Here is a 12,883-nt window from a genome sequence, read left to right as displayed (position 1 = left end):
TGATTAATAAATTACATTTACTGGTCTAATGCACATCGTTATATCTGTCTTTAATTGCTGGTAAAAGTTAGGTCTTGGCTTTGGAGATTGGATATTTATTAATATATACCATGTGACGGACCCCCATATTTTAATAAAAAAAAGCTCGCATTAGTAATGTAGCAGCTGTTGTCTACTATTCTAAGATCGGAATTCACATCTTCATATACTACATCAATACATCCATATACTACTACTGTGTTCTTACCATGAGATTTTGAGAGATCAACAAGAAAGAATGATTTATAAGGCTAAAATAACTGTGGAAATTCAATGTTGCTTTACTGTAAATATACACTTTACAGTTTTACAAACAAGTTTGTCTCAAGACTTAATTTTTTTCTTTTTTTGGTAACACACAAATATTTTAAATATTTTGGAAAACACGATAATATGTTTTTATTAAGAGATAAGTTCAAAAATTTGACTTCTAAATACATTTTAAATTAAACATATTATGAGTTAAGAAGAACAAACAAGCTAAAATGTCTCTACTACTTAAATTAAGTTGTACCAAGACTAGAGTTTCTTTTTTTTTTAAAAGAAAAACAAACAATCAAACAGGGGCCTCTCTGTGTGTGTGTGTGTATATATATATATATATACATATATAGTAAGAAAGCCCTGCTGATCTCTTGTGCATTTACACCAACGGTTCTCTCTCTATTTTTATTTCCGAAGAACTAAAGAAAATGGCGTTGAAGCTACATGGCCTTCCTATGTCAACATGTACCTGTACCGTAATGACTTGTCTGAATGAAAAAGGTGCAGATTTCAAGCTTGTTCCTGTTGATCTTTTCGCCACTGAAAACAAGCAGCCTTCTTTCCTTGCCAAGAATGTAAGCAATATGTAATCATTGCAAATCAACTAAGCTACACTTTCATATCATATATATATACACATATATCTTGTTTTTTCTTGCCTATCAACTAGTTACATCAATCTTTTGATATTGATCACTCACTTATTTAAACTTTCATTATATGTGTTAGCCCTTCGGTCTGATTCCTGTACTAGAAGATGAGGATCTTACACTCTTCGGTAAACCTTTTTTGTTCTATGCATATACACACAAAAAAACTATAGTTGATCAAGTACTATTTTTTTCTTTTTTTGCTAAAATAGTTGATCAAGTACTATATATATATATATATATATATAATGGTTCTCTTATTTATGAATCTTTGGTTTGTTGTTTTGCACCCAGAGTCGAGAGCAATCACAGCATACGTAGCGGAAAAGTTCAAAGAAACAGGACACGATCTCATAAGGCATGAGAACTTGAAAGATGCTGCAATGGTGATGGTATGGAAAGAGGTGGAATCGCAACAATACCATCCAGCAATCTGTCCAATCGTGTACCAGTATTTCGTGGCACCTCTACGGGGCACCACACCGGATCAAACAGTGATCGATGCCAATTTGGAGAAGCTGGGGAAGGTTTTGGACGTCTACGAAGCCAGGCTGAGCAACACGAAGTATTTGGCTGGGGATTTCTACACTTTGGCTGATCTTCACCACCTTTCTTACACTCACTATTTCATGAAAACTCCATGGGCTTCATTCATTAATGATCGTCCCCATGTTAAGGCTTGGTGGGAGGATATTTCTTCTAGGCCTGCATTTCAGAAAGTTGCGGTGGGAATGAATTTTGGTGAGAAATAAATAGTACTCTGTACTCATAAAGAAAGGGCATTACCTCTATGTTTATTTGTTTTTGGATTCTCGTCGTATTGGAAAATGCGTTTGGTCGTCTACTATTTCATTATTCTAAAATAACTTAGCAAGCTTGCAACAAATTGATCAGGGTGACATTTTTGTGGTCATTTTATTAATTTACTTTTTATGCCATAAATGATTGTAGGGTTATATATTAATTATACAACCAAATTGACCGTCACATACAACTTTATCCAATCATGTGGTCCTTGTATTACCACCTCGTTATTTTATGCAGAAATGACAATTTATTTTATATATAATAGACAGTACGTACTCTACGAATCAAAATTACCCCTTGGACCCATTTTGAAAACCATCCCCCTTCGTCGTCCTGCTCGATCAAATGCCCTCGATACAATTCAATATTTTTTTCAAATTTAAAAAAAAAAAAGGGTCCAATTCAATATATATTGTTATATATTTTATACAGTCCAGGGTAGCTCATAGGGTATTTTACCCAAACTGAAATTATATGTATAATTGTGATATCCCAATAGGCAAAATGAAAGTTGGATCCTAAGTTGAAATACACCATAAATTATATATGTAATTTATGAGGTATTTCACTCATATTACTTGTAATAAGATATTTGTTAGGTAATATAAGAAAATCATTAATGGTTTTAATTTATCAATTATTAGATTTTTTATTTTTTTTACCCATAAGAAAAAGAGACAATCGTTTAAAAAAAACTTTCTTAATTAGACTATATACAGACTTGATAAGAAAAAAAAAATATATATATATATATATATTATTAAAGTGATTCTTTACTTTTGTAAGATTTGTTAAATATTTTGAATTTTTTTAAAAAATATATTTAAAAAAAAAACTAAAAAGATATTTAATTAATAGATAATCATAAATAATTTTTGTGCACATTACTGTTAGAAAACAATTGTACAATTGACTATTAATTTATGCAATCTAAATTTTAAACATATCAAATTTTGCATCACATATAAAATAATCTACAATTTTTCTATTTTTTTAAATTTGGTAAAACTAAACACACACACAATCAAGAGCAATAATGAGATAAATAGCTCATACTTACCATAAGGATCAAGTTTTCGATGAGCCAAAGCTGCAAGGAATAGCGGCAGCTTGGATTGATGTTGAAGACCACTTATTTGATCCTCCAGCAAAGAAGCTGATAACAGAGCTTATCGAAAACCCCAAGATTGGGTTGCCAACCGATGAGGCTGTGGTGGCAGTAGAAGAAGCTGAGTTGTGTATGGTGTTGCATGTGTACGAAGAGCTCTAAAGAATTTCGACAACTTGGGAGGTAATAAATTCACTTCTGCTGATCCCACTCACTTCCCATATCTCTACCTCCTTTTGGCCACGCCGCTAAGCATCTTTTCCATGCTCTTGCTTGGTGTCACAGTATAATGTCTCGGCCTTCTTCGGCTAAGGTTATGGAATTGGCTCTGTAATGCTATTCACTACAAATATATTTATCAAAAGTAAAAATATTACTATTTAATTGATTAACTTATTAATATAATATAAAAATGAAGGAGTGAATCATTAAAAGAATAAATATTATTAAATATAAATTACTCAAATAAAAATATATATTTTTGATAAATATATTAATAAACTAAATGTTGCGTATGTAGTATCATTCAAAATAATTGATATTATCTTATTTATCTCCTAATTAAGATATAAATAATTTTATATATGTACTAAGTCTATCCATCATTATTGCAATATATGAATGGTGCAGACTTTTTATTTTTTTTTAAATCAATGATACAGATCATAAGTTAATATATTTTATATTTCCTGTCCATGTCCACGTATACATTTAAGATCAAATTAGGTTTTTAATATAAAAATTAACATCAATATATATATATATATATATATATATATATTTTACTTTTAGATTATTACAATTGATAAAATTTAAATTTAAAATTATATTTATTAATTAAGATTTGATAATGTATACTCTTTTTAAATAGAATTTTAGAATATTATTAAACTTATATATGATCATATTTTTTATTTTTATTTTATTTTTTGATATAATTTAATGGTCAATATTTGATCATCTTGATATAATTTTGACTTATGAAGGGAAAAAAAAAAAAAAAAGAGAGAGAGAAGAAAATAAACTAAGTAAAAAAGAAAAGAAAAGAATAAAATAAACTAAGTAGTTACCGAGGGATTGATGGTTTCTGCTCCTCTTGATTAGTGTGGATGGATTCCTTCCTCCGTTAATGTGAGGTAATAACACTGTTCTTTGAAAAAAAAAAAAATAATAATAATAATAACAGTGCCATAAAATAATTCATGAATTTTACTTAATCAATATTATTAATGACAAAATATAGATTACAGTACTTAAAGCAATTATAAATCCTTTTTTCTTTAAAAAAGTAAACATACAGATTCTTTAAAAAAAAAAAAAGAGAAAAAAAAAAGAAGAAGAAAAGGTATATAGATCGATATAACCAAGGATTACATCTACTTCCGAGATCAAATTTGAATAAAAAATGTAAACTTTTGTGCCGAACAATGTCGAACAAATAACATCCTAGGACCTCAATTGATACTTAAAAAAGAAAAAAGAAAAAAAAAGAACAAGTATATGTGGAATGCCAGATCTTCAAATGGATTAGCAAATCTTGTGGCCAAAAAAGACTCGGAGGATGTCCTTATATGTTTTTTATTTGTACAATTTAGAATCTGTTTGGTATAGCTGATGAAAATAGAATTTTAGTTTGTAAAGATTTATATAATAGATTTTTTTTTTTAAAAAAAATTATTAAAAAATTAATAAATGTTTGGTTGTAAATAAAAAAACTGCATTAAATACTCATTAAACGGTATTAAATACTTATTAAATTTCTGTATAAAATAAAAAAAAAAAATTTTAGAGAAGTTTAAAATTTAGACTTCTTTAAAACAGTTGAAAAAAATTTATTTTTAATTAATAAGTATTTATTAACTTTTACCAAATATATTAATTTTTTGATAAAATTTTTTTTTTTTTCAGTAGAATTTTTAAACCGAAAAAAAATCCTGCGAAACAGAATCTTAAATTCTCTCCCTAATCACTTTTTAAGGCTTGCGGCCTTGGAATGGTGGAGGGACTAATCTATTGATTATTCTTGAGGTAAGCCATAAGCTAGCGCATAAGCCTGATCGTTGAGAACCACATCGGGCTCCATTGAGGGAATCTTGGTTTGTAAGCCCCTGTGGCCCTGGCTTGTTTTCGCTTAATGCATACTTATTTTCACTCAAAAAAAAAAAAAAAAAAAAAAACTCAATATTTATCCAAAAATTAAAAAAAAACATGTAGCATCTTCAATGGGCCACAGAATGGCACGTGAATTCATATACACTTTTTTCTTTTTTGGGAGAATGAGCCGTGGTTAATAATGGAGACGAGTTTTTTTTTTTTTTTTTGGGTAATTAATAATGGAGACGAGTTGTTTTTGATAATATTAAGGTATTTAATTAAAATTTCAATGACAAAAATCCTCAATGAGACACCAGAATGGCACATGGGAATATCTTTTTCTATTTTGGGCGGAAAAGCAGAATGAGCCATAGTTAATAATTGAGACGATTGTTTGAGATATTACAGTATCTAATTAAAATTTCAACCCTCTTATTTTATTTTTATAGTTTTGTAAATACATGTTAAAAGTGATATAAAATGTATAGATTCTACTTCCTGATAGTTTAAAGTTTTATTAAAAATGATAATTGATTATGATATTAAAACATTTTTTTAGTGAATTGATTATGGTATTAAAACTGTTTGATTTTGACCTGCACATTTGTATTCGGCATGCAATCACTTGTTACTTCACTGGGCCATTCCACGACTAAACCTTATAATTTAATTATGTAATATGCTTTCCATGACTAGACCTTATAATTTAATTATATAATATGCTTTTTAATCAACAAGGTCACCATCGAGTTAATTTCCCAAAAAAGAAAAAAAAAGAAAAAAAAAGAAGGTCACCATCGAGTTTATATATATATATATATAAGCAGGTCACCATGGTTGGATTTAGTTATAAACATTATTGCTTTTGGACACAAATGTTTAAATAATATATTTTCAGAAAAAAATATTTAAAATACTATATATAGTTCACGGATTTCCCGCAAGGAATATATTCTTTTTAACTTTTAATGATATTTTAGCGTGTTAATGTTGCGAAAAAGTACAAATAAAATAACGAGTCATTATTATTATTATTTTAATTTATATTTTTTTTTGCCTGAAATATTATTATTTTAAGTTAAACAATACAATACATTTGATCTTTGCAACAGTTTTACTATATTATAAATTTTAATCGAAATATTTATTTTTAATATTTTATATATTATAATTTTAAAATTTTAATAATAATTATTTAAATTGTTATTAAATATATAAATTTTATCGCTAAAGATGATTAAAATATATTTTTTTTTATTTGCAAATAATGACATTGTGCGCTTACTCTTTGGTGTCACGGTGCGTGGATCTTTGCGCGTCGATCCTGCCCTGCATGACAATAAAGTTAAAGTGGGAGGCTTTAAATAATTTTTGTTTACCAAAAAGTAATAATAATAATAATAATAATGAAACAACAAATTAAATAATGATTGACCCGTAATGGAAATCAATTCAGGCCCATTCCAACTGCGTTCCTTCCACTCGTTACCAGCGCAGATCTGGTCCTCACTTATTTTAAGTATCTAAGGGCCTCTGTATTATTCTCCATCCATTCCTTTTGCCATTTTCTTCTTCCTCACCTTTTTTGTTGCTTAGTTTGGCAAATTATGGCACCCATTAAAGTCCATGGAACTCCTATGTCCACAGCTGCAAGGCGGGTTCTGGCATGCCTCTTCGAGAAAGACATCGAGTTCGACTTTGTTACTGTTGACATGAAAGCTGGTGAACATAAAAACGAACCCTTCATTTCTCTCAACGTAAGTGTATATGTATATATATATATATATATATATATAATGTGACGAACAATTGCTTTACTTTAAAATTAGCTACTTAATGGTTTTCCCTTTCACTAAATTAAGTACAAAGTCATACAGATTGCTTCTCTCTTGTGGGTTCACCATAGCTATGATTTGCACCAACACTATTTCTTTGCACCCATAATTACTTGTAATCAATGGTCTCTCTCTTTTGCCTTTTCACCTAAGATTTCCATGATGGTAGTTTTTTGGGTTAATTTTTGCAGCCATTTGGACAAGTTCCAGCCTTCGAGGATGGAGATCTAACGCTTTTTGGTATAAGAAGGGGGGGAAAAAAAAAAAAAGTTTATATTTTTACAGTTTTCAATTAGGTGAACACACATATAGTTTTGTTGGTATATGATGATTTTGGTTTTGATGTCCAGAATCAAGGGCAATTACCCAATACCTTGCTCTCCAGTATGCAAACAAGGGAACAAACCTGGTATACGAGGACTTGAAGAAGGAAGCAATCTTATTGGTGTGGAAAGAAGTGGAGGCTCATCAGTTCGACCCACCAGCATCCAAACTGACATGGGAGTTAGCACTCAAGCCCTTTTTTGGAATGGCAACAGATCAGGCAATAGTTGAGGAAAATATGGCTAAACTTGGAAAAGTTCTTGATGTGTATGAGGCTCGGCTGGCTAAGTCAAAGTACATGGCTGGTGACTCCTTCACATTGGTCGATTTGCACCACCTCCCTAATATCCAATACCTGATGGGGACAAGTGCTAAGGAGCTCTTCCAGTCTCGCCCCCATGTCAGTGCCTGGGTCGCTGATATTACAGTTAGGCCCGCTTGGGCCAAGGTCCTTGCCATGAAGTAAACAAAACTAAGGACTTTTGCCAATATAGTGTTATGGATCGGCTACTTAATTATCTAGTATGAATAAGGGATTTCCTCTCTGTATATTCAATCTTCTATGCGAAGATTGATCCTAAGTTAGCTGTTTTGGAACTTTTGGTGTTGTTATCAGTTGCTTCTTTAGTTTAGTATCTCTGTGATTCTATCTTCAATTTCATGGCAGAAGGCATTTCGTTTTTCTTTACAACCTTTAATTCATATCCTCAGAACTCTCCCTCCATTATGACAATCAATCAGCTTCAACACAGAATACAGAATTCAATATTCAAATACCAACATGACCGTTTAATTGATTAGAATGTAAAAAAACCAGAGGCGTATCATCTCAGCTCTTCAAATTCTTTTATAGTCCCATGAAAATTTAAGAAGTGCAATACTTGTCTCTTGTCATTTTCGTATACTTGTTTTTGGGAAGATGAAAAATTTGCAACGATGGAAGACATTCTAGGGAAGCAAGCTCCGAGCCCTCTACTGAAATTGTCAAAGATTGCTTCCGCAAAGTGGCAAACAGGGCAAAGGAAAATGCATATTGACCAAAAAAATACGATTTCACATAGAAGCATAAAATTTGTGCCATGACAGAATAGCCTAGCGATATATATCAAACCAAAGGATTCAAATCAAATGCTGTAAAACGAACTGAAGAAATAATATCAATCCTTTAATCATATTAAACCGACAAAAGAGCCAACCCCTTACTGAAGGGACTGGGTTACTGGGGACTATTGTGCTAATAATTGATTAATTTGTTCTTGGTGTTCAAGATCCACAAAACTCCAACCGGAATCTTTCTTAAGGCCTCTTTCTTTCATCATCCCCCTAACTCTCTCAGCATCACTCCATCTACCCACTTCTACATACATATTAGAAAGCACTACATAGTAAGAACTATTCCCTGGCTCAAGTTCAACAAGCTTCCAAGCTGCAAACTCACTCAATTCAAAATTTCCATGAGCTCTGCCACCGGCAAGCAATGAACCCCATATAGATTTCGTAGGCTCGTAAGGCATTTCTTTAATGCATTTGAAAGCGTCTTCAAGAAAGCCTGCACGAGCAAAGAGATCAACCATGCAAGCATAGTGTTTCACGCTTGGTGAAATTCCATATTTTCCTTCGAGCAAGGAACCAAATATTTGTCTTCCCGTATCTACCAAACCCGAATAACTACAAGCACATAACACTCCCACCAAAGTCGCTGAATCTGCCTGGATTCTTTCTTTCTCCATTCTCTTGAACCACCATACTGCTTCCTCTCCGCTTTTAGCAATGGCTAGACCTTGAATAATTGCATTCCATGTGAAGGTATTATTCTCCTTCATGCTTCTGAAAACTGCCAGACCCTCTTCAATTTTCCCGCACCTTCCATACATATTAATCAAAGAAGTTCCCAATATCACATCCAATTCCCATCCGCTTCTCCTAATGAAATCATGGATCCAGAGACCCATTTCAAGGGCATCGAAATTCGCACATGCAGCCAAGGCATTAACCATGGTTACATGATTCGGCGTTACACCGGCATACTGCATCTGCTCAAAAGTGATCAACGCCTCATCGTACTTCCCAGCATTCCGATACCCCATGATCAAAACTGTCCAAGACACAACATCTCTTTGGCGCATTTCGTCGAATACTTTTCGGCATAAACCCATATGGCCACACGATGCGTAGACATTGAGCAGCGAATTCTGAACGTAAATATCATTAAGATGTCCCAATTTTATAATATGGGTATGCATGCATTGCCCTTGCTTGAAGTCCCGAAAGTCGGACAAAGATTTAAGAAGGAAAGGGAAGGTGAAGTTGTTTGGAAGGATGGAGTTTGTGTGCATGTGAGCGTATATAGAGAGTGGGGTATGAGGAGGAGTAGGAGTAGGGGAATGAGAGAAGGCTCTAATGAGAGAATTGCAAATGAAAACATGGGGTCTGGGTAGATGGGTGAGGAAAAGCTGGCGGGCCAAATCCAAGAGTCCTAGAGATTGGCAAGCAGTGATGAAATGGTAGGCAATGGTGGTGTCTGAATGTAGATTTTGGAGGATGAGTTGGGATTGAATTTGGTGGATGTGAGTTGGAGAAGTGCAGTTCTGTAGGAGATAGATAATTCTGTTCGTTGCAGTGTTGAGCTGTGGAAGGTTTGTCATGTGGGTTGAGAATAGACAAAACACATTGTGTTTTTGGTTGCAGAGAAATGAAGAAGAATATAAACCCAAATAAAGCGGGGGAAAAAAACAAAAGAAATTACAAGCAAGATGTGCGAATCCGGGGAATCGAACCACGGTCAGTACCGTGGGAGGGTACTATGAGACCACTACACCAGATGCGCAGCCAGCATCCCTTTTTTTTATTATATTTCATTTGGTGGAGGCTAGAAGCCTAAAATAAAAAACTGAAAAAGGTCTTTATATTAAAAAAAAAAAAAAAAAAAAAAAAAAAAAAACCGTGGGCTTTGAGACGAATAAAAGAAACCGTGGACGTTGAAGCTCGGTGACTGCAGAAGGGGGCAGCAGCGGCATCTAGTTCTCAATCTCAATCTCAATCTCAGGTGAGCTTCTGTCAGTCTCCGGCATCAGACTTTTCTCGTCATTTTTACTTTCCTTAAACACTGTGATGGGTTACATGGGTATTACGTGGGTGTTGGAATTTCTGGTTGACTTGGCTTGTCCTTGATTAGGTGCTGAATTCTATAATTGTTGTTTTTAGAATTGGCTTGCTTTTGTTGGATTAGGTGGGGATTTCGAGGATGGGTAAAAAAATAAAATAAAATTATGATGTTTAATCGGCATTTTTGCCGAAGAATGTATTTGGGTGTTGCAGGGATTTTGGATAAAACTGTTTGGGGATTCGTTAATTTCAATCGAGGAGTAAACGGCATTCAATCCAGGGTTAGGGATACTAGAATGAGGCTTGTGGGACTCACAGGTGGAATCTCATCGGGGAAGAGCACTGTCTCCAATCTTTTCAAGTCTCATGGCATTCCCGTCGTCGATGCCGATCTCGTTGCACGCGTATGTTTCTTCTTTCTTCATCCACCATTTCAATAACCAAATTTACTCCTGCTAAGAACTGATTGTTCAACCTCATTCTATTAAACCACATTACTATAATCTTCTCTACTCATTTACATACTGAAATAGCAAGAGATACCATTATACTTTTCTCTTTAGTCCAGAAGGTTGATTAATCGAATCCTTGCATAGAATTTAGTCTGCCAATCTGCTTCTTTTTGTGCGACAATTCTAGTTCTTTCTTTACTCATTCCATGAAATGGATTTTGATGCCAGAATGTAGTAAAGAAGGGCACTGGTGGCTGGAAAAAAGTTGTTGCAACATTTGGAGATGAAATTTTACAATCTGATGGAGAAGTAGATAGGGCTAGACTGGGCCAAATTGTATTCTCTGATCCAGGGAAACGCCAAGTACTTAATAAGTAGGTATTTCCTTTTGCATTTGGACATTTTGAGTACATCCAAATTGACATTAGTTTGATCATTTTCCTTTCTGTTTTAACTATTACTATTTAATTATCGAACATGAGATTGTGGCTGTCCCTGGAGAATGGTTCAAGTAAAAGCTTTTTAACTTTATTTTGTCATTATATTAGTATGATTAACTTACTAATATAACTACTTGCCTAGTTTCTACTAGTCCTCCCCATCCTACTTTTAACTACAACCAGCAGTTTGACACAAATAGATTGATGTCGAGTTCTATGATAGGGCTTAAATTTGGATTCGAAGAAATTATATGGATACGACTTAACATCTTTTAAAAAGCATCCTTTACCTGTTTCTTCAAGGAGTCACTTCAGATTCAATATCCTGATGAAATATTCATGATTAAGTCCTTGATGAAAAACCAGTCTTTTTTTATTACGAAACTCACCCTTGAAGCTCCAATTTTAACTTGTCCAGTTCAAGATCCAGATTATATACCTGGTTCCTTGATAGATTGTATCATTTAGTTTAGTCAAAGAAATTGCCTCAAGTGTTTGAACATTCTTGGTAATATGTCATCTTAGTTTTGTTTTGGATAACTTTATTTTTTTTTCCATAGAATTTACATCCGACATAAGCTTTAAATTTTGGTTATTATCTACTTTCAGGCTTCTGGCTCCATATATATCTTCTGGTATATTTTGGGAAATTTTTAAGTTATGGATAAAGGGGTTTAAGGTTATTGTTCTTGATATCCCTTTGTTATTCGAGGCGAAGATGGATAGATGGACAAAACCTATTATAGTTGTGTGGGTTGATCCTGTAACACAGCTACAGCGACTCATGGCAAGAGATGGTACAAGTGAGGAAGATGCTCACGACAGGATTAATGCCCAGATGTCATTGGATTTGAAAAGGAGTCGGGCAGACATAGTGATTGATAACACTGGATCACTAGACGACTTGAAAGAACATTTCCGGGAAGTCTTATTTGAGGTCACGAGACCCTTGACTTGGACTGAATTTGGGCTTTCTAGACAAGGAGCCTTGTTTATTCTTGGTTCTGTCATTGTAGGTGTCATTGTATGCAAAAAGGTATTCAATAATAATGGTTTGTAATGCCTACAATAATCTATATAGATTACTGCTTGAAATTTTCGTTTAACTTGTGGTGATTGAAAACTTACAAGTTGTTTATTTTATCTTGTGAGATTTTGACCTTAAGAAGCTTCCCAAATCTGTTTTGCAGCAACAGTTAAGAACGGATGGTTAGCAAGGGAAAGGAAAAAAAGTTATTTTTCATGGGTTAAATTTACTTGACTATTGTTTACATATTGAGAAAATAATAACTTTTAAGTAGTAAGTGAAGTGAAACTGTCTTGCCTTCGGTATTTGTGATACGAGGCACAGCCTTGTGATGTTTGATCATTGCTTATATTGAGCATACTCTAGACATAATTTCTACTGAAAGTGTTTGGACTCCATAGATTTTGCAGGCTTGGAAGCATACTGTTTTTACTTTGTGACTTTGTCTGCTGCTCTAGGTGATCAAACCAATAGAAACCTTTCCTACTCTAATCCTTTCCTTTGACTAGTAAAATTTAAATGGTTGGTCCACTAATAAATTATGGATCAAATTTGCATTATTATAGTCATAATTTTGCGTTGATATCTTTTGAGGTTCTTTAATTTAGTGATTAAAATTGATATATTTCTTTTCTGCGAGTGCTAAGTGCAGTCACAAACCACTCTAGAGCTAAAAGACTGGAAAAACTATTGGCTAAATATAAAGTGCGAGAGATAAGTGAAGTCCCATTACAAAAT

General features: G+C 33.2%; 4 protein-coding genes across 6 annotated transcripts; 3 read left to right on the top strand and 1 right to left on the bottom strand.

Annotated features, from left to right (window-relative positions):
• Positions 1–604: 604 nt before the first annotated feature.
• LOC107426258 (glutathione S-transferase F13) lies at positions 605–1,765 on the top strand. The gene is made up of 3 exons (XM_025077006.3): positions 605–878; positions 1,033–1,081; positions 1,248–1,765. The coding sequence occupies exons 1-3, from the start codon at positions 732–734 to the stop codon at positions 1,703–1,705; spliced, it is 654 nt and encodes a 217-aa protein (XP_024932774.3). The 5' UTR covers positions 605–731; the 3' UTR covers positions 1,706–1,765.
• A 4,692-nt stretch (positions 1,766–6,457) lies between these two features.
• On the top strand, positions 6,458–7,812 carry LOC107426286 (glutathione S-transferase PARB). Its single transcript, XM_016036413.4, has 3 exons — positions 6,458–6,719; positions 6,989–7,037; positions 7,148–7,812. The coding sequence occupies exons 1-3, from the start codon at positions 6,570–6,572 to the stop codon at positions 7,585–7,587; spliced, it is 639 nt and encodes a 212-aa protein (XP_015891899.1). The 5' UTR covers positions 6,458–6,569; the 3' UTR covers positions 7,588–7,812.
• Positions 7,813–8,192: 380 nt separating this feature from the next.
• On the bottom strand, positions 8,193–9,987 carry LOC107426289 (pentatricopeptide repeat-containing protein At5g43790-like). Its single transcript, XM_016036417.4, has one exon. It carries the CDS (start codon positions 9,764–9,766, stop codon positions 8,348–8,350), a length of 1,419 nt encoding a protein of 472 aa, XP_015891903.3. The 5' UTR covers positions 9,767–9,987; the 3' UTR covers positions 8,193–8,347.
• A 44-nt stretch (positions 9,988–10,031) lies between these two features.
• Positions 10,032–12,558, top strand: LOC107426295 (dephospho-CoA kinase). 3 transcript variants are annotated; one of them, XM_016036424.4, is made up of 4 exons: positions 10,032–10,167; positions 10,420–10,630; positions 10,907–11,052; positions 11,728–12,224. In XM_016036424.4, exons 2-4 carry the CDS (start codon positions 10,421–10,423, stop codon positions 12,176–12,178), a joined length of 807 nt encoding a protein of 268 aa, XP_015891910.2. In that variant the 5' UTR covers positions 10,032–10,167; position 10,420; the 3' UTR covers positions 12,179–12,224. The 3 variants fall into 3 exon arrangements, with proteins under 3 accessions (XP_015891910.2, XP_015891911.2, XP_048336787.1); XM_016036425.4 differs by having other exon boundaries at positions 10,033–10,167; positions 10,440–10,630; XM_048480830.1 differs by lacking the exon at positions 10,032–10,167 and adding an exon at positions 12,309–12,558 and having other exon boundaries at positions 10,174–10,630; positions 11,728–12,154.
• Positions 12,559–12,883: the final 325 nt, after the last annotated feature.

The sequence above is a fragment of the Ziziphus jujuba genome, chromosome 9 (genome assembly GCF_031755915.1).
Source record: "Ziziphus jujuba cultivar Dongzao chromosome 9, ASM3175591v1".
NCBI lineage: Eukaryota > Viridiplantae > Streptophyta > Magnoliopsida > Rosales > Rhamnaceae > Ziziphus > Ziziphus jujuba.
This window is presented reverse-complemented; position numbering and strand designations above follow the sequence as displayed.